The sequence below is a fragment of the Salvelinus alpinus genome, chromosome 2 (assembly GCF_045679555.1).
Source record: "Salvelinus alpinus chromosome 2, SLU_Salpinus.1, whole genome shotgun sequence".
In the NCBI taxonomy this organism is placed as follows: Eukaryota; Metazoa; Chordata; class Actinopteri; order Salmoniformes; family Salmonidae; genus Salvelinus; species Salvelinus alpinus.
In genome coordinates, this window is record NC_092087.1 from 53339408 (window position 1) to 53359869 (window position 20462).

The window sequence follows — 20462 nt, forward strand, 5'->3', positions numbered from 1 at the left end:
TAAAATGTATTAAATGAAACATCAATCTACACACATTACCCCATAGTGACGAAGCGAAAACAGGTTTGAAGTATTTTTCTCCTTATTTACATGAGTATTTAGACCCTTTGCTATGAGACTCGAAATCCTGTTTCCATTGATCATCCTTGAGCTGTTTCTACACCTTGATTGGAGTCCACCTGTGGTAAATTCAATTGATTGGACATGCTATGGAAAGGCACACAGTTGACAGTGCATGTCAGAGCAAAAACCAAGCCATAAGGTTGAAGGAATTGTCTGTACAGCTCCGAGACAGGATTGTGTCGAGGCACAGATCTGGGGAAGGGTACCAAAAAATGTCTGCAGCATTAAAGGTCCCCAAGAACACAGTAGCCTCCATCATTCTTAAATGGAAGAAATTTGGAACCACCAAGAATCTCCCTAGAGTTGGCCACCCGGCTAAACTGAGCAATTGGGGCACCATCCCTACTGTGAAGCATGGTGGTGGCAGCATCATGCTGTGGGAATTTTTTCAGCGCCAGGGATTGGGAGACTAGTCAGGATTGAGGGAAAGATGGACAGAACAAGTACAGAGAGATCCTTGGTGAAAACCTGCTCCAGAGTGCTCAGGACCTCAGACTGGGGCGAAGGTTCACCTTCCAGCAGAACACTGACCATAAGCACACAGCCAAGACAACGCAGGAGTGGTTTCGGGACAAGTCTCTGAATGTCCTTGAGTGGCCCAGCCAGAGCCCAGACTTGAACCCAATTGAACATCTCTGGAGAGACCTGAAAATAGTTGTGCAGCAACGCTCCCCATCCAACCTGACAGAGCTTGAGTGGTTCTGCAGAGAAGAATGGGAGAAACTCCCCAAATACTGGTGTGCTAAGCTTGTAGCGTCATACCCAAGAAGCCTCAAGGATGTAATCGTTGCCAAAGGTGCTTCAACAAAGTACTGAAAATGGTCTGAATACCTTTTTAAATGTGATATTTAAGTTTTACATTTTTAAATTTACTAACATTTCTAAAAACCTGTTTTGCTTTGTCATTAAAATGTATTATGTGTAGATTGATGAGGGGGAAAAAACTATGTTATACATTTTAGTTTAAGGCTGTAACGTAACAAAATGTGGAAAAAGTCAAAGGGTCTGAATACTTTCCGAATGGACTCTATAATGCACTACTTTTGGCCAGAGCCCTATGGGCCCTGGTCAAAAGTAGTGCACTATGTAGGGAATAGGGTGCCATTTGGGGTGCAGATATATAGCCTGCAGCAGCCACTGGATGTCTTTGGTGAAGAGAGTAAAGAGAAGAGACTCTAAAGGGGACTAAGCTATGAAGCTACACCCCACCCAAGCCCTAATGATTAAAATAGAGAGAAGGGGTCCACTAGAAGGAGGGGTTGGGTTTTTTGTTCTCTCTGTTGCTGGCTGTGTGGGGGATAGAGTGTGTCTTGTAATTGTGTTGTGTGTGTGTGTGTGTGCCGACATTTGAATACTGATTTCACTTTAGATCTTAATACAGTATTCAAATGAATGTGTGTGGTGTCCCAAACACTCATTTAAATAATGTATTGAGATCCACATTTAAATGAAGTTTTCAAGTGTGTATGTGTGAGCGTGTGTGAATCCCACACTGGTCTGAAGCTGCTGCTGCCTCTGGAAAAAAAAGCCTGAAAAGCCTGGAGGGGATTTCCTTCTGAAAGGCAAAGCTTTTCTCCTCCCCCTTCTCCAGCAGTATTTCCCTCTCTCACGCTCCCACTTGCTCCAAAAACACAGTGCTGCCAGAGAAGCTCAAGACTGGAGCCAGCGAAGCAACAGGAAGCAAGACACTTCATCGCTTGTAGCTCAACTCACTCAAACTTGCGGAAAGTCACTAAGGGATGGGAACTTTCCTACTTACTCGCAGACCACTAACTGTCATGTGGACCTACCTTCATCAATGGCATTATCTTGGCTATTAAGAAACGTGAGAAGAAGACCGCTCTCGCTAGAGTCAATTATCTGGACGGAATTATCAGGACAAAATGTGAAGAAACATTCTGCAGGATAGAAGAGATACTGTCGGAAAGATGGTAACTAATGATACTTTTTCTATTGAGCTGTCGTGTGCTTTTGTCTCCGTTGTCTCATGTTACCTCTTCCAGGTCTGTGAGTTGCGGTGCTCCACTGACCTACTGAGTGAATAACCTACGGGTTTGTCTTTCTCAGTGGCTTCTTCTGTAATGCATAAATGGAGAGTATCTTGTATGAATGTTGTATTCAAAGCACACTGTCTGCAAACTTTGAGACACAGAGTACATTATGGATTTCATAGATGAATAGCAAAGCAAGTTACCTATTAATTTTTTTTTAATGGAATTTAAATCATGGTAGCTAGCAGTTCTACTGCAGCAAGTACTGCATATTGATAAAGCCTTGATAATGTTGATTAAACACATTTATTTCAGATTAAAGTTAACAGTCACTACAAGTATTGACCATTTTGCTCTCCTAAAAAAGTGACACATATTCAATATATTGTCCCTAAAGCACAGTGTATGTTGTTAGGGGCACCGTTTCATGCAGCGAACTAAACACAGCATCTCAAGCCCCTCAAGTGTCCTTCCACTAGAGAGAAAAGAAGCTGCAGCAAAGAGTCCTCGTTTTGTTTGCAATGGCAATATGTAACTTTTTGTGCAACCCGACTAATTTCAAAAATAAATGTATGTCTTTCTCATTGAAAGCAAGTCTAAGAAGCGGTAGATCTGTTCTATGTGCGCTATTTCTGTGCTTCCCGTTCTTAAGTTTAGTTCTTTTGTCTTTTACTTTCGGTTTTGTACTCCAGCTTCAAACATCTGAAAATACAATCTTTTTGGGTATGATAAAGATACTTTCACAGCGGTTAAGATATTACAATGATTCTCTACACTATACTTGCTTCTTTTGCCACATAAACTGAAATTTAGCTAACTTTTATGGAGCAATTTCTGCATAGTACATCTTTAATCATCGTTGATGTGTCAATAATCATCTACAAGTTAATAGCAGGCTGCATTTCACACACCAAGTAGGATAGTGGGAAGACAGCCAGCACTTAATAAAATACATGGCCCTACCAAGCAAAAAGACAGTACTAGACAACAACAGATAAAGACACAAATTATACTAATCACTCCTGGAGAGATCAGGAGTCCTCTAGCTATAGAATGAAGCACTCTTCCCTGTGTCTGATCATACTGCTCACACTGCTCTGATCTGGAGAAGGGTACAGAAAAATGTCTGCAGCATTGAAGGTCTCCAAGAACACAGTAGCCTCCATCATTCTTAAGTGGAAGAAATCTGGAATCACCAAGACTCTTCCTCGAGCTGGCCCCGGGCCAAATAGAGCAATCGGAGGAGAAGGGCCTTGGTCAGGGAGGTGACCAAAAACCTGATGATCACTCTAACAGAGCTGAAGCGTTCCTCTGTGAACATGGGAGAACCTTCCAGAAGGACAACCATATCTACGGTACTCCACCAATCAGGCCTTTATGGTAGAGTGGCCAGACGGAAGCCAAGTCTCAGTAAAAGGCAGACGACAGCACGCTTGGAGTTTGCCAAAAGGCACCTAAAGACTCTTAGACCATTAGAAACAAGAATCTCTGGTCTGATGAATCCAAGATTGAACTCTTCGGCCTGAATGCCAAGCGTCACATCTGGAGGAAACCTGGCACCATCCCTACGGTGAAGTATGGTGGTGGCAGCATAATGCTGTGGGGATGTTTTTCAGCGGCAGGGACTGGAAGTAGTCAGGATCGAGGGATAGATGAACGGAGGAAAGTACAGAGAGATCCTTGATGAACACCTGCTCCAGAACACTCAGGACCTCAGACTGGGGTTAAGGTTCACCTTCCAACAGGACAATGACCATAAGCACACAGCCAAGACAATGCAGGAGTGGCTTAGGGGAAAATCTCTGAATGTCCTTGAGTGGCCCAGCCAGAGCCCGGACTTGAACCCGATCAAACATCTGAAAATAGCTGTGCAGCAATGCTCCCCATCCAACTTGACAGCGCTTGAGAGGATCTGCTGAGAAGAATGGGAGAAACTCCCCAAATACTGTTGTGCCAAGCTTGTAGCGTCATACCCAAGAATACTCAAGGCTGTAATTGCTGACAAAGATGCTTCAACAAAGTACTGAGTAAAGGGTATGAATACTTATGAGCAATCGGAGTATTATTCAAGTTTTTTAATCTTAATACATTTGCAAAAAAATTCTAAAAACCAATTTTTTCTTTGTCATTATGGGGTAATGTGCGTAGATTGATTAGGGAGAAATAAAAAAAATGAAAAAAACTATTTAATGTAATGAAACAATGTGGAAAAAGTCAAGGGGTCTGAATACTTTCCGAATGCACTGTATAAACTGGTTACCAACGTAATTAGAATAGTACAAATCAATGTTTTGTCATACCCGTGGTATACGGTCTGATATACCACGGATTTCAGCCAATCAGCATTCAGGGCTCGAACCACCCAGTTTATATTTAATGGGTTCTAACTTAAAATTCTTTATTAGTTTACAATTGTGAAATGTATGCTCCCTGCATATAAAAACCACAAAGACTGGATCGTAATTTCTATGACTCACATGGTGGAGGAACATATTGCCTGTAGCCTACTGTACATGGTATATTTTTGTATGGAAAATGGCTGTGAGGACTTTTTCTACAATATTCAAAACATATTGACACAATTACAATCTTTAATTTGATGAAACATTGAATTTACTGCTATTAGCCGATAGAAATGCATTGAATAACAGATTAATACATGGAAAAACATCTTTCCATAGAGTAGTCAAACCGTTCGGACACCACAGACGTTTTCATGCGAAGAACGACTTTCGGGATGTCTTATGGTCTGACAAACACAGGTGCAGCTAGACCACCTTCCACCACAGAGGCGGATGTGGCGGATTGAGACGTAGCCCATGCATGGGGATTTTTTTATTTTGCCGATTAAATTTTCGCAGGGCACGGACATCGGCCCTAGGGGGATAATAGGCTATATTTGGTTATTATGACATGTATTAAATAGCTGTTTAATATAATTAAACAATGTAAGTCATTACTTTATTCTTTAGTCTTGAATTGTATTAATTGCATACATTTTTGTTTCTAAAGTATGTCATTTTGAGAGAAAAAAATGTACATCTCAAAATAAGACGCCGCACTTTTAAGACAATTGCGTTCCTAAAGAGATATCGACCTGGCTACAGACAAAAGCTAATCTCTATTTTTGTAGCTTTCTTTATGGATACTATCAACAGTAGCCAGCATATTGCTAGTATGGTCACTAATGAAGGTTTACTTTTGTAAATCACTTTCTCTTTAATAAATAATCTCAATGAGAAGATTGATGGGCACTTATTTTTGCTCAGGACAGTTTTTGTGTGCCGTCTGAACGTAGCTATCAACTTCTGTACTGCTCAAGAAGTTGTGGTGTTTGAATGAACTGCCAATCGCATTGCTCAAATACGAATAGCACAACTTTTCTGCATGTTATCTTCAATGGTTTTCAAAGGCAGACTGCGACAGAGCAGGTAAATGTTGAAATGGAATGCATATATGCTAAAAAAAATATGCTAAAAAGTTACTGGCACGATCGTTGCTGCTGCTTTGAAACTGGGGCAAATGCTGTCTCGCCACACGTTTTCCGACGGCTCTGCGTAGTATGCAGAGCCGTCGACCACTTTTGGCTGGTGAACACTACTTTCAGAACTACTGGCTAAAAAGTATACAAAAGTACAGGACAATCTCTTAAAAACTCAAAATTCTGCTACCAAATCTGTAACAGAATTACAAAAAATCTGTAACTGAATTACTGCAATTAGTAAGTCATAGTCACAAACCACAGTTGGGTCACCTGCTACAGTCCTCCCTTCCACTGGCATACTGGTATGTTCAGCTCATAACTCTTTTCTTTCTCTTTCTGTCGTCTGGTGGTCAAAGCAAGTGTTTGAGTTTTAGTTTAGTTTATGTGTGCTTGTTTGAAAAATAAGCACACATAAATCTTGAAAAAGCCATACATGCACATGAGTAAAATCATCGAGGATAACACAATAAAGTCAGGGACTTATTTCCATTGTGGTCCTCTTGAAACATTATGGCTAGGGAAGATCAAACACGGTATGACAGCAAGATAATAAAACAAAAATTCAAAGAAGAAGAACATCTATCTCGTCGTTGCAGTTACATCATAGGGGTCATTCATATTTGCACAGAAGACGTTAAACAGTTTTTTACTTTAATTTTGAAACTGGCTAGAGAGGACGTCATTTTTATGGGCAGAAGCAACTCATTTCACTCTGAGGCTCCAGTATACAAGAAAGTACCTTTCCCAGCATTACTCCTGAGCCTGTATAAGCACACATTAGCAACACCTGATCTGGTGCTGTGATTGTGTGCATCCCAAACACAGGGAAAGTAATCAGATAGATATCTGGGCGCAGAACCTAGATACTAGATAGATATAGATACTCCTGTAAACCAAACACAGTCTAATCTGGGACACCCTAGCCTCAACAGGCAACCAGTTGAGTTCCTGAAAGCAGCTCCTGCCTATGTGAGTATGTGGACTCACCTATCTGGAGCTTTCTAGACAAAAATGTAGTCCTGGCATTAACCTTCCCTAGCACTTTAGTGGCCATGCTCACACCTCCCAAACTTCCATTATGGATGCATCCCAGGTAGCTAACAGAGGTTTTAGTAGTCATCATCTCGCCCCCTAACTCCACTGTTATATCAGAGGACCTACTCAATTTAAGTCTGGATCGAAAAATAATTGCCTCAGTTTTACCTCAGTGCAGAGATAGCTTATTATCTCCAAGCCATTTACTAATGTTAGTAAGCTCTGTGCTCAGTATGCTCTCCAACATAGTTTTACTTTTGTGAGACAACAGAAGTGTGGAGTCATCCGCATAAAGGAAAAGATGACAAGAACAGCATCTTTCATGTCGTTAATATACAGTAAAAACAGTAGAGGCCCAAACGCGCTCCCCTGCGGAACGCCACAACTCATTGGTTTTGCCTGAGACAGTGAACCATTCACCTCTACTACTTGCTCCCTACCTAATAAATAGGACTTTACCCAGCCTAGAGGGATATTGTTTAACCCCAGCGCCTTCAGTTTGGAGATTAGGAACCGGTGCTTAATGTATCAAAAGCCTTTTGTAGGTCAAGTAGTACCATTCCACAGAGATTTCCTTCATCAATCTGTTTCCTGATGAAGTCAGTCAAGTGAAGTAGACATGAATCAGTGAAGTATGTTTTTCCAAAACCCGACTGAAAATCATACATTAGACTTTGTTTGTTGACATATTCATAAATGCTTGGATAGATTCTAGAATCTCATGATTAAACCAAGGGCAAGACAGTCTAGACAACCCTCCCTTTCTCTCCCCCTCCCTCCCTCTCTCTCCCTGCCTCTCTCTCCAGTTAATGTCATCTCTCCCGGCTCTTACTGACACTTACACATGAGCCACCTCTCTTTCCATTTACTGAAACCAGCATCCTTACCCACTGAGCACCAACACCGGACATCGGTGGACGTTGAAAAGTAGTTGAAATTTGGTCAATCCACCCTCGCTTTGATTTCAAAGTCCACATACATAATTTTTTGGTACGGTCCAGACTTGCTTTAATTTCAACGTCCACAGACTTTGATTTTTGGTGTGGTCCAGACCATCCTTGATTTGGCACAAACATAGACGTCCATGATTGGTCACAACTTTGGACAGCACAGTACAGTACAGTAGAGCACATAAGAGTACAGTACAGTCCTGTAGAATATAGTTCAGTACTGTACATGTAACAGTATAGCTTCCATCCCTCTCCTCGCCCCGAACCAGGGACCCTCTGCACACATCGACAACAGCCACCCTCGAAGCATCGTTACCCATCGCGCCACAAAAGCAGCAGCCCTTGCAGAGCAAGGGGAACAACTACTTCAAGGTCTCAGAGCGAGTGACGTCACCGATTGAAACGCTATTAGCGCGCACCACCGCTAACTAGCTAGCCATTTCACATTGGTTACATACAGTAGAGCACAGTAGTATAATGTACTGTACTGAACTGTACTTTACTCTACTCTACTGTGCTGTACTGTACTCTACTAATCTCTATTGTGCTGTACTTTATTGTCAAAACTTGCAAAACATGGACGTCTATGGTTGGTTCAGCTTTGGTAGGGTCCGGACCAACGAAATTTGATATTTTTTGGGGGCGGTGTGTAGAATAAAAACCACATATGCAAAGGAGGATATTGCATTTTTCTAGCTTTGTGTCCCTATTCAGGATATATCGGCATTAAGAGAATGATATTCATATTCATAATTGTGCATTTCTGTATCAGGGACCCATGATGAAATTCTGTTACTGTAATTCTGTTACCGGATGTCAATCCACTTCACTTACTGTAGTTCAATAACCCTTTTTTTTCAAGTCAAGGCGTCATGTCATAGCTGACACTGGTCACATAAACACATTTTTTTTAAACGAAAATCTGTTACCAAACTTCGCATCTGCACAGTTTTTTGAGTCACATGTTTTTGTAAAGATCAGTCAGTATAAATTGTTAAGATTGGTCCTTGTGCATAGAGTAGAATGGTTTGTTAAACTTTGAAATGAATGGTTTTTGTTTGACATACATTTTTAAGTAAAAAAGAGTCTCAGCAAAATACCATTACTGTGGAATTGCCCGTACCATACATTTAGGAACTCTTTCTTCTGCATGTGCATTTAGTTTTCTTTAGATGACAACACAATATTTGATTTACTGAACCAACCCTATTGGAGATACAGTATGTGATAACTACTTTATCACAACAGGACATTCATACAGTACATACTAGTAGACCGTTATTGTAAATAAGAATTTGTTGTTAACTGACTTGCCTAGTTAAATAAAGGTTAAATAAAATAAAATATATTTTTTAAATACTGTAAATTCCATTATGAATGTAGTCAAAGAAAGTTTCCAAGATTCTCTACATAATGGCAAATGTGGCAATGATAGACATTTACAAATGCCACATTTCAGTGCAATAACACGTGATATGCTACATACAGTAGATCACATAATAGATGTACAGAAACAGACACACTGTGTCTGTGTGTGTGTGTGTGTGTGTGTGTGTGTGTGTGTGTGTGTGTGTGTGTGTGTGTGTGTGTGTGTGTGTGTGTGTGTGTGTGTGTGTGTGTGTGTGTGTGTGTGTGTGTTTCTGGATGCTGATTGGTCAGCAGACGTTTGAAGTGGTCATGGCATGTAAACAGCCACGCCTGAGCCATCTACGCCTACATCTCCCTCCCCAGCCATTTGACAACTCATCGCATCTCAACAATGAGGCTGTTTGTGTTCACTTTGGCAGCCAAGAGTTCAGACTACTTCAGTTCAGACCACAGGATGCATTCTATGTGTTGGCAGGACTATGTGAAAACGTTACTAGCTGTGAAATCCTTCCCCCGTCCTGGTTTCCTCAAATCCTCTCAAAGCACACTTAAGGAGGAAGGAGGCTTGGATCCTCTCTTCCAATGAGCTTTCAGAGGAGTTGAGGAAACGAGTACGGAGGAAGCAAGGACCTGACAGCTAGTTTTCCGATTCAGTCGAATAATCCCATCTCAGCAGCTACAGATAAAAGTGTACAGGATGGGCATTTAGTGTAAAGTGTGTTCTTGTAAAATTGGACTTTTAGTTGTCTTTCTGTTTAGCCCATTCAGATAACTGACATAGGGTAGGGCAGAGTACTGGTATTAATGTAGTGGATGGCTAAGTAAGTGAGCATCACTTCTGCCTTCCTGAAAACTGAAGAACCGTTGCCCCAGACCCAGAAATACCTTGGCCGGGGTTGAAATCTCGTTATACCATGTTATACCATGTTATATGCAAGATGTATATACTGTATTCTACTGTATTTTGGTCAATGCCACTGCAACATTGCTCGTCCTAATATTTACAGTATATATTTCTTCATTCCATTCTTTTACTTTTAGATTTGTGTGTATGGTTGTGACTTGTTCGATACTACTGCACTGTTGGAGTTAGGAACACAAGCATTTAGCTATACCCGTAATAACATCTGCTAAATATGTGTATGTGACCAATCACATTTGATTATTAAAGGGAAAGGGGGTTACCTAGTTGTACAACTGAATGCATTCAACTGAATGCATTCAACTGAAATGTGTCTTCTGCATTTAACCCATCCCCTCTGAATCGGGTTTACTGTCTCTAGTTCAATGTGGGTCAGGCCAGAGGAAGTCTAGACCGTTGTGATCTAGAATTACTGGCATCTATTCAGAGAAAGTATTAATATGTGGCAATAACTTTTCTAAGAGTGAGTTTCTCGTGTGAAGTCCTTCCAGGGACCGAGTGAGAGTGTAACGAAGTGATTTCCTGCCTAGACTGAGCATCAAAGGTGTTATAGCAGTCTGTCTTTTCAGGAAGAGAATGATTGTAGGTCATTGTTGTCTTCTAAGCATACTGTGGTTTTTGCAATGGTGGGTCTTCTCCTTACTTTAGGTTAAAGTGATAGTTCACCCAAATTAGAATTTAACCTCAACTTATGAATATGTAGGAAGTCATAAACAGAAGAAAAAAATTCAGGAGGAGACTCCATGCAACTTAGTGGTATACTTTATAGGGCCAGGACGATACCAGTATTGCGATAGTCGTTTGTATCGTGACAAGGAAACAAAACACGAAGCTGATTTAACTTCTTTAAGAAAACAGCCCTAATGTTGGAAACATACATCATTATGTTGTCATCCAGAGTCACATTTATTTATTTTCCAAGCTACAACAGATATTTTACATCTAGCTTTTTAAAGGACCAGAGTTGGGTCTGCTTTGTGTTTACATTTTTGCCATAGAAAAAAATATTGTGATACTACTATTGTCCCGTGCCTAATACTTTCAGAGATGGTCGAAGTATCGGTGTCTATCCCAGTTATCAAATCAAATACATTTTTATTTGTCACATATGCCGAACATAACCGGTGTAGACCTTACCGTGAAATGCTTACTACAAGCCCTTAACCAACAGCGCAGTATTAAGAAAAGGTAAGAAAAAAGGTAAAAAAGGTTAAAAAAAATAAATGAGCAACAATAAAATAAACAATAACGAGTCTCTATACAAGGGGTACCGGCATTGAGTCAATGTGCGAGGGTTATTGAGGTAATATGTACATGTAGGTATGGGTAAAGACACTATGCATAGATAATAAACAGTGAGTGGCAGGAGCGTGAAAAAGGGGGGGGAGTCAATGCAAATAGTCCGGGTAACTGTTCAGCAGTCTTATAGTTTGGTGGTAGAAGCTGTTAAGAAGCCTTTTGGACCTAGACTTGGCACTCCAATACCGCTTGACGTGTGGTAGCAGAGAGAACAATCCATACTAGGGTGGCTGGAGTCTTTGGTGATTTTTAGGGCCTTCCTCTGACACCGCCTGGTATAGAGGTCCTGGATGGCAGGAAGCTTGGCCCCAGTGATGCACAGGCCCGTACGCACTACCCTCTGTTTCTCCTTGCGGTCGGAGGCCGAGCAGTTGCCATTCCAGGTCAAGATGCAACCAGTCAGGATGCTCTCGATGGTGCAGCTGTAGAACTTTTTGAGGATCTGAGGACCCATGCCAAATCTTTTCAGTCGTCTGAGTAGGCGTTGTCGTGCACTCTTCACAACTGTCTAAGTGTGTTTGGATCTTGATAGTTTGTTGGTGATGTGGACACCAAGGAACTTGAAGCTCTCAACCTGGTCCACTACAGCCCCATCGATGAGAATGAGGGCGTGCCCGGCCCTCCTTTTCCTGTAGTTCACGATCATCTCATTTGTCTTGATCAAGTTGAGGGAGAGGTTGTTGATACAGTATATTAGGCTCCAAGGTCAAAATCAAAATCAAATTTTATTTGTCAGATGTTCCGAATACAAAAGGTGTAGACCTTACCGTGAAATGCTTACTTACACGCCCTTAACCAACAATGCAGTTCAAGAAATAGAGTTTTTACTAAATAAACAAAATACATTTTTTAAATAAAAAGTAACACAATAAAATAACAATAACGAGGCTATATATATATATATATATATATATACATACTTTTTACATTTTTAATATTTCACCTTTATTTAACCAGGTAGGCCAGTTGAGAACAAGTTCTCATTTTACAACTGCGACCTGGCCAAGATAAAGCAAAGTGGTGCGACAAAAACAACAACACAGAGTTACACATAAACAAACGTACAGTCAACAACACAATATAAAAATATGTACAGTGTGTGCAAATGTAGAAGAGTAGGGAGGTAAGACAATAAATAGGCCATAGAGGCGAAATAATTAAAATTTAGCATTAACACTGGAGTGATAGACGTGCAGATGATGTGCAGTAGAGATACTGGGGTGCAAAAGAGCAAGAGGATAAATAACAATATGGGGATGAGGTAGTTGGGTGTGCCATTTACAGATTGGCTTTGTACAGGTACAGTGATTGGTAAGTTGCTCTGGCAGCTGATGCTTAAAGTTAGAGAAGGAGATATACATGTAAGACTCCAGCTTCAGTGATCTTTGCAATTCGTTCCAGTCATTGGCAGCAGAGAACTGGAAGGAAAGGCGGCCAAAGTAAGTGTTGGCTTTGGGGATGACCAGTGAAATATACCTGCTGGGGTGCGTGCTATGGGTGGGTGTTGCTATGGTGACCAATGAGCTGAGATAAGGTAGGGCTTTACCTAGCAAAGATATACACAGGGTACCGGTACAGAGTCAATGTGCGGTGGTACAGGTTAGTCGAGGTAATTTGTACATGTAGGTAGGAGTAAAGTGACTATGCATAGTTAATAAACAGGGAGTAAAAAAAAGTGCTCCATGTTTTGTGATACTCCAGCTGTTGGAGCAACTCCACAGCTGGCCCACTGTTAGGAACTGTTGCTCCATGAACTTTTTGGCCTCAGGGAGAACTTGGCATGAGCAGAGAACGAGAAAAAAACACAGCAACTGTCAGTGCCATTCAAATACAATAAAATCAAATGTATTTATAAAGCCCTTTTTACATCAGCAGAGGTCACAAAGTACTTAGACATACGCACACATAAACACACACACACACACACACACACACTACACCCCGGTGTCTTCACAACAGCATTTACACAAGGCAAATCATTCACCGTGCTATCTGGAGTGCCTAGGGTAAATGGGATGCCTTTCGGGCTAAGACCACCCCTATTGGCGCTGCGTCCACTGCATTGGCCTACTTAACCTGGTGAACGGTACTCAGGGAGCCAATACTTACAACTCCCCAAAAGCAAACAAACAAGTACTTTTCCTGATGTTTTTCCCGAAAAGCGAGCTCTGGGAATACTCGGAAGATGAGGAAATGTCATTGTTTTGTCATGCTAAGTGGGTCATCAGAGTTCAGCTGTAAGAAAAGTGCCTGAAAAAAAAGTTAAACGTCTTAAAAGCTGCCAGCTGTTGCTCTCACACTAGGGGCTTTTTCTTTGGGCCAGATTCCCAGATTTGAGGGTGAGGGTTGAGTGTTTGCATGCCAAACCTGTGGTGAGCCCAGTGCAAATCCTGCGCCACTTCCTGGCAACCCTGCGTCCCATTTGACCCAGTTCCACAGGTGTGCATCTATGTTGGGCATTGGCGATGGTGTTGAGATGTAAGGAGCTCACTTGGAAAGTTTTTTTTTCTATCCTTCCTTTCTTCCAAGCAAACATAAAGCAGACATGATTGAATAGATGAAGGCCAGGTTGAACTTTATATAACTTTCACCTACTGTACCATAGCATGACACTAAATTCAAGGACAGGAAAAAGAAAGGATGAAATTTCCACTATTCAGGATTCTGCATTTAAACCATAACCACTGGTGCTTTTGGACAAAATATGACAGGGAATGCTCACCCAGAGGTGGCACTCCTAGCGGCCGGTGATTTTAATGCAGGAAATCAAATCCGTTTTACATCATTTCTACCAGCATGTCACCTGTGCAACTGGAGGCGAAAAAACTCTATATCACCTTTATTACACAAACAGAGACACATAATACAAAGATCTCCCTCGCCCTCAATTTGGCAAATCTGACCATAACTATACCCTCCTGATTCCTGCTTACAAGCAAAAACTCAAACAGGAAGTACCAGTGATGCACTCAATACGGAAGTGGTCCGATGAAGCAGATGCTAGCTACAGGACTGTTTTGCTAGCACAGACTGGAATCAGTTCCTGGATTCAGTGACCATACAGTGACCGTACGTATATATCCCAACCAGAAGCCATGGATTACAGGCAACATCCACACTGAGCTAAAGAGCTGCCGCTTTCAAGGAGCGGACACTAATGATTATAATAAATCGTGCTACGCTCTCCGACGACCCATTAAACAAGTCCAGCATCAATACATGACCAAGATCGAATCCTACTACACCAGCTCTGACGCTCGTAGGATTGCAAACTATCACGGATTACAATGAGAAACCCAACCACGAGCAGTCCAGTGACACGAGCCTATCAGATGAGCTAAATACCTTCTATCTTCACTTCGAGGCTAGCAACACAGAACCATGGATGAGAGCTCCAGCTGTTCCGAACGACTGTTCCGAACGACTGTTCCGAACGACTGATCACAGATGGCTCACATCAACACCATCATCCCAGACACCCTGGACCCACTCTAATTTGCTTACCGCCCCAACAGAGCCACAGATGATGCAATCTTTATTCCACTCCACACTGCCCTTTCCCATTGGGACAAAAGGAACACCTACGTGCGAATGCTTTTCATTGACTACAATTCACCGTACAAGACTATATTGCACTCCAAGCTCATCACTAAGCTAAGGAACCTGTGCTGAGGAGTATTTCTTTCTATAATAAAGCCCTGTAGGGAAAAACTAATGGGTGGGCCTGGCTCCAGGCCCACCCATGTCTGTGCCCCTTCCCAGTCATGTGAAATCCACAGATTAGGGCCTAATTATTATTATTATTTTATTTATTTAACCTATATTTTACTAGGCAAGTCAGTTAAGAACAAATTCTTATTTACAATGGCCTACCCCGGCCAAACTCGGACGACGCTGGGCCAATTGTGCGCCACCCTATGGGACTCCCAATCACGGCTGGATGTGATACAGCCTAATTGACTGATTTACTTATTTGAACTGTAACTCAGTAAAATTGTTGAAATTGTTGAATGTTGCATTTACATTTTTGTTCAGTTGTTAACCAGTAGCTACCCGGACTATCGGCATTGAACTCTTTGTTACTGCTGTTACTGTTTATTATCTATCCTGTTGCGTAGTCACTTTATCTCTACATATAGTATGTAAATATCTACCTCAATTACCTCGTACCCCTGCACATCAACTCGGTACTGGTACCCCATGCACAGTTGAAGTCGGAAGTTTACATACACCTTAGCCAAATACATTTAAACTCAGTTTTTCACAATTCCTGACATTTAATCCTAGTAAACATTCGCAGTCTTAGGTCAGTTAGGATCACCACTTTATTTTAAGAATGTGAAATGTCAGAATAATAGTAAAGAGAATGATTTTTTTCAGCTTTCATTTCTTTCATTACATTCCCAGTGGGTCAGAAGTTTACATACACTCAATTAGTATTTGGTAGCATTGCCTTTAAATTGTTTAACTTGGGTCAAACGTTTCGGGCAGCCTTCCACAAGCTTCCCACAATAAGTTGGGTGAATTTTGTCCCATTCCTCCTGACAGAGCTGGTGTAACTGAGTCAGGTAACTGTAGGCCTCCTTGCTCGCACACACCTTTTTTTTGTTCTGCCCACAAATGTTTTATAGGATTGAGGTCATGGCTTTGTGATGGCCACTCCAATACCTTGACTTTGTTGTCCTTAAGCCATTTTGCCACAACTTTGTAAGTATGCTTGGGGTCATTGTCCTTTTGGAAGACCCATTTGCGACCAAGCTTTAACTTCCTGGCTGATGTCTTGAGATGTTGCCTCAATATATCCACATAATTTTCCACCTTCATGATGCCATCTATTTTGTGAAGTGCACCAGTTCCTCCTGCAGCAAAGCACTCCCACAACATGAGGCTGCCACCCCCGTGCTTCACGGTTGGGATGGTGTTCTTCGGCTTGCAAGCTTTCCCCTTTTTCATCCACAGGTACACCTCCAATTGACTCAGATGATCTCAATTAACTTATCAGAAGCTTCCAAAGCCATGACATAATTTTCTGGAATTTTCCAAGCTGTTTAAAAGCACAGTCAACTTAGTGTATGTACATTTCTGACCCACTGGAATTGTGATACAGTGAGTTATAAGTGAAATAATCTGTCTGTAAACAATTGTTGGAAAAATTACTTGTGTCAATTAAATTACTTGTGACTTGCCAAAACTATAGTTTGTTAACAAAAAATGTGTGGAGTGGTTGAAAAACGAGTTTTAATAATGACTCCAACCTAAGTGTATGTAAACTTCCGACTTCAACTGTATATAGACAAGTTATCGTTACCCATTGTGTATTTATTCGTCGTGCTATTATTTTTGTATTATTTCATTTTTTTTCTCTCTGCGTTGTTGGAAAGGGCTAGTAAGTAAGCATTTCACTGTCACCACTGCTGTTTACGAAGCATGTAACAAATAAAATATGATTTAATTAATTGTCATATAAAGCAATCATCATGGTTTATGGTGCCATTTAATTACTCTAAGCCCATGGTCCTCAGAGCCATGGCACAATACTCGCATATTTTCTGCATGACTAATGTTTACAGTATATATTTTTCATCTGTAACTCAAAATTCAAATAATTCGTTTTTGAGTTGGAATCCCAGCACACCCACAGGGAACTCTTTTTAACGCTGGCCCTTCCGAGGACAAGGACAAACAAAACATCAGACACCCAATACACTGTTTATGACGCCTCTTAATTTCCCTAACACAGCCTGAGAGTCTTACAGGCCTGGTAAAACTAGTATTATATAGGCTCTGCCAAATCCACTTGTAGGCACCACACAAGACTTCGCAAAAGCAAGATAGATAGATAGATGAATGGGTGGAAACATGCAGGGGGGCCTTGTCTTGTTGGGGGACTTTTATATTAGGCGGTTCAGTATTAAAGGATTTCAAATGGCTTGGTTCAATTGTGTGCCCCTTTGCCAAAGCCCTGAGCCGAGGTTTACAAGGGGGGTCTCAGACAAAGACGTTACTGTCCCACCAACCAACAGGAGTAACCCTCTCCGGAAGAAAGGAAGAGGGGATGAGATGCTGAAAACAGGGAAAGGGGTTGTTGCACGTCGGAAGCTGGAAATACAGGCCTTCTTATACCTTAAAAGGCAGTTTGTTTTTTCTTCGTTTATTTATAAATGTACTGCACATTTATTATACATGTCTTCACTAAAACAAGTATCTTGCCCCATTTATATTGTGCGGTGGTTGAAAGTAGCTCTACTTGCTGACACATGATGCGTGAGGTACACTGTACAAGTTACACTATTAATCAATAAATCAATCAACCAATCAATCAAATGTATTTATAAAGCCCTTTTTACATCAGCAGTTGTCACAAAGTGCTTAAACAGAAACACAGCCTAAAACCCTAAAAAGCAAGCAATGCATATGTAGAAGCATGGTGGCTAGGAAAAACTCACTAGAAAGGCAGGAATAATTTTTTTTATTTTTTATTTAACCTTTATTTAACTAGGCAAGTCAGTTAAGAACAAATGTTTATTTACAATGACGGCCTACACCGGCCAAACCCGGACGACACTGGGCCAATTGTGTGCCGCCATGTGGGACTGCCAATCACGGCCTGGAATCGAACAAGAGTGTCTGTAGCGACACCTCTAGCACTGCGATGGAGTGCCTTAGACTGCTGCGCCACTCGGGAGCCAAAGAAACCTAAAGAGGAACCAGGCTCTGCAAAACCTGACAGGAAGATCACGTCAGTGACTCAACCCACTCAAGTCGAGTACAGCGAATGTGCACAAAAAGCGTATTTGTCTCAAATTTTGTGAACAAATTTGTGTACATCCGTGTTAGTGAGCATTTCCCCTTGGCCAAGACAATCCATCCACCTGACAGATGTGGCATATCAAGAAGCTTATTAAACAGCATGATCATTACACAGGTGCACCTTGTGCTGGGGACAATAAAAGGCCACTCTAAAATGTGCAGTTTTGTCACACTACATAACGTCACAGATATCTCAAGGAGCGTGCAATTGGCATGGTAACTGCAGGAATGTCCACCAGAGATATTAACAGAGAATTTTATGTTAATTTCTCTACCATAAAACGTTGTTTTAGAGAATTTGGCAGTACGTCCAACTGGCCTCACAACAACAGTCCACAGGTAACCACACCAGCCCAGAACCTGCACAATTAGCTTCTTCACCTGCAGGATCATCTGAGACCACCCAACAAGACAGCTGATGAAACTGAGGAGACATTCTGTCTGTAATAAAGCTTTTTTGTGAGGAAAAATCATTCTGATTGGCTGGGCATGGCTCCCCAGTGGATGGGCCTATGCCCTCCCAGGCCCACCCATGGCTTCACCCCTGCCCAGTCATGTGAAATCCATAGATTTGGCCCTAATGAATGATTTCCTTATATGAACTGTTGCATGTTGCTTTTATATTTTTGTTCCGTATATTTTATAATTTCCATTAAAAAAAATTTAACCTTGAATAGTTATTATCAAAAGATGTGTCAACTTGCATATGTTGTAGCATAGACCCTATTTTACATAATCTAAGGTTTTTGTGATGTGCCCACCATTGGTTGAGACACAACACGCTCTTGAATATAAGGTGTGAATGGGACCAAATCGCTATAAGCCAGAAATAATTTTAGAGAGAGAGAAAGCATTGAAATACAATGCAATGGCATCCATATTAATGGAAACAAAGCAACAAAAAATGTATCCTCACTTCCCCCTACACTAAAGTATGGGATTATTGTGGGCAGTAGGGTTTACATTCTGGTTTCCTATTCTAGGTGATATGCTATTGTTACCGAGTTGCTCATACCATCACATTCCATTTAATCACAACTAATTTGATTTTAGAGTGCAGGTAGCATAGCAGTTAAGAGCGTTAGGCCAGTAACCGACAGGTCGCTGGTTTGAATCCCTGAGACACCTAGGTAAAAAAATTAAATAAATCGGTCAATGTACCCTTCAGCAAGGCACTTAACCCTAATTGCTCATGTATGTCGCTCTGGATAAGAGTGTCTGCTAAATGACGAAAATGTAAAGCTGCTCAAAGCCTGGTCCAAAGCTGGTCTAATTCAATGCTTAGCGTGTGGTCGGAGGCCAAAAAGGCTGCTATCAGAGCCCCATCAGAGAGATGACTCCTTTATGCAAATACCTGACCCATCTGCCAACAAACACAACGTGTTTTCCCTGGGAAGTATGTAAATAGCCCCGGCCTGTTTAGCATGTGGCGCTGGCAGTTTGTCAAAGTTAATAGGATACAAAATAACTCATAACACCACCTCATCCTCACTCCACTTGGCTTAGGGGCAGTCTGAACTAGGTCCAGCTGCGGAGCTACACTATCTATACACAAAAGTATGTGGACACCCGTTCAAATTGGTGGATTCTGCTATTTCAGCCACACCCGTTACTACCAGGTGTATAAAATTGAGCACACTACCATTAAATCTCCATAGACAAACATCGGCAGTAGAATGACCTTACTGAAGAGTTCAGTGACTTTCAACGTGGCATGCCACCTTTCCAACAAGTCAGTTCATCAAATGTCTGCCCTACCAGAGTTGCCCCGGTCAATTGTAAGTGCTGGTATTGTGAAGTGGAAACGTCTAGGAGCAACAACAGCATAATGCGCAGTGGTAGGCCACATAAGCTCACAGAATGGGACCGCCGAGTACTGAAGCGCATAGCGCATAAAAATCATCTGTCCTCGGTTGTAATCACGCTTCACCATCTGGCAGTCTGACGGACCAATCTGGGTTTGGCGGATGCCAGGAGAACACTACTTGCCCAGACACATAGTGCCAACTGGGTTCCCGAGTGGCGCAGCGGTCTAAGGCACCGCATCTCAGTGCTAGAGGCATCACTACAGACCCTGGTTTGATTCCAGGCTGTATCACAACTAGCTGTGATTGGGAGTCCCATAGGGCGGCGCACAATTGGCCCAGCGTCGTCCAGGTTAGGGTTTGGCCGGGGTAGGCCGTCATTGCAAATAAGAATTTGTTCTTAATTGACTTGCCTAGTTAAATAAAGGTTTAAAAATGTTACTATGTAAAGTTTGGTGGAGGAGGAATAATGGTCTCTGGCTATTTTTCATGGTTTTGGCTAGGCCCCTTAGTTCCAGTGAAGGGAAATCTTAACGCATACAATGACATTCTAGACGATTTTGTGCTTCCAACTTTGTGGCAACAGTTTGGGGATGGCCGTTTCCTGTTTCAGCATGACAATGCCCCCATACACAAAGCGAGAGCCATACAAAAATGGTTTGTCGATCGGTGTGG

The 20462-nt window shown here is 41.7% G+C and overlaps 1 protein-coding gene across 3 annotated transcripts in view; it reads left to right on the top strand.

Annotated features, from left to right (window-relative positions):
- Positions 1-1567: 1567 nt before the first annotated feature.
- Positions 1568-20462, top strand: part of LOC139564737 (pleckstrin homology domain-containing family G member 4B-like) — a 57062-nt gene continuing 38167 nt past the window's right edge. Inside the window, exon 1 of one of the 3 annotated variants that reach the window (XR_011672824.1) lies at positions 1568-2054. Coding sequence is in view for 2 of the 3 variants with exons in the window: in XM_071384515.1 (XP_071240616.1) it covers positions 2052-2054 (3 nt within the window). In the remaining variant the exon portion in view is untranslated. The remainder of the gene's footprint in view (positions 2055-20462) is intronic. The other 2 variants (XM_071384515.1, XM_071384508.1) reach the window with 2 other exon arrangements.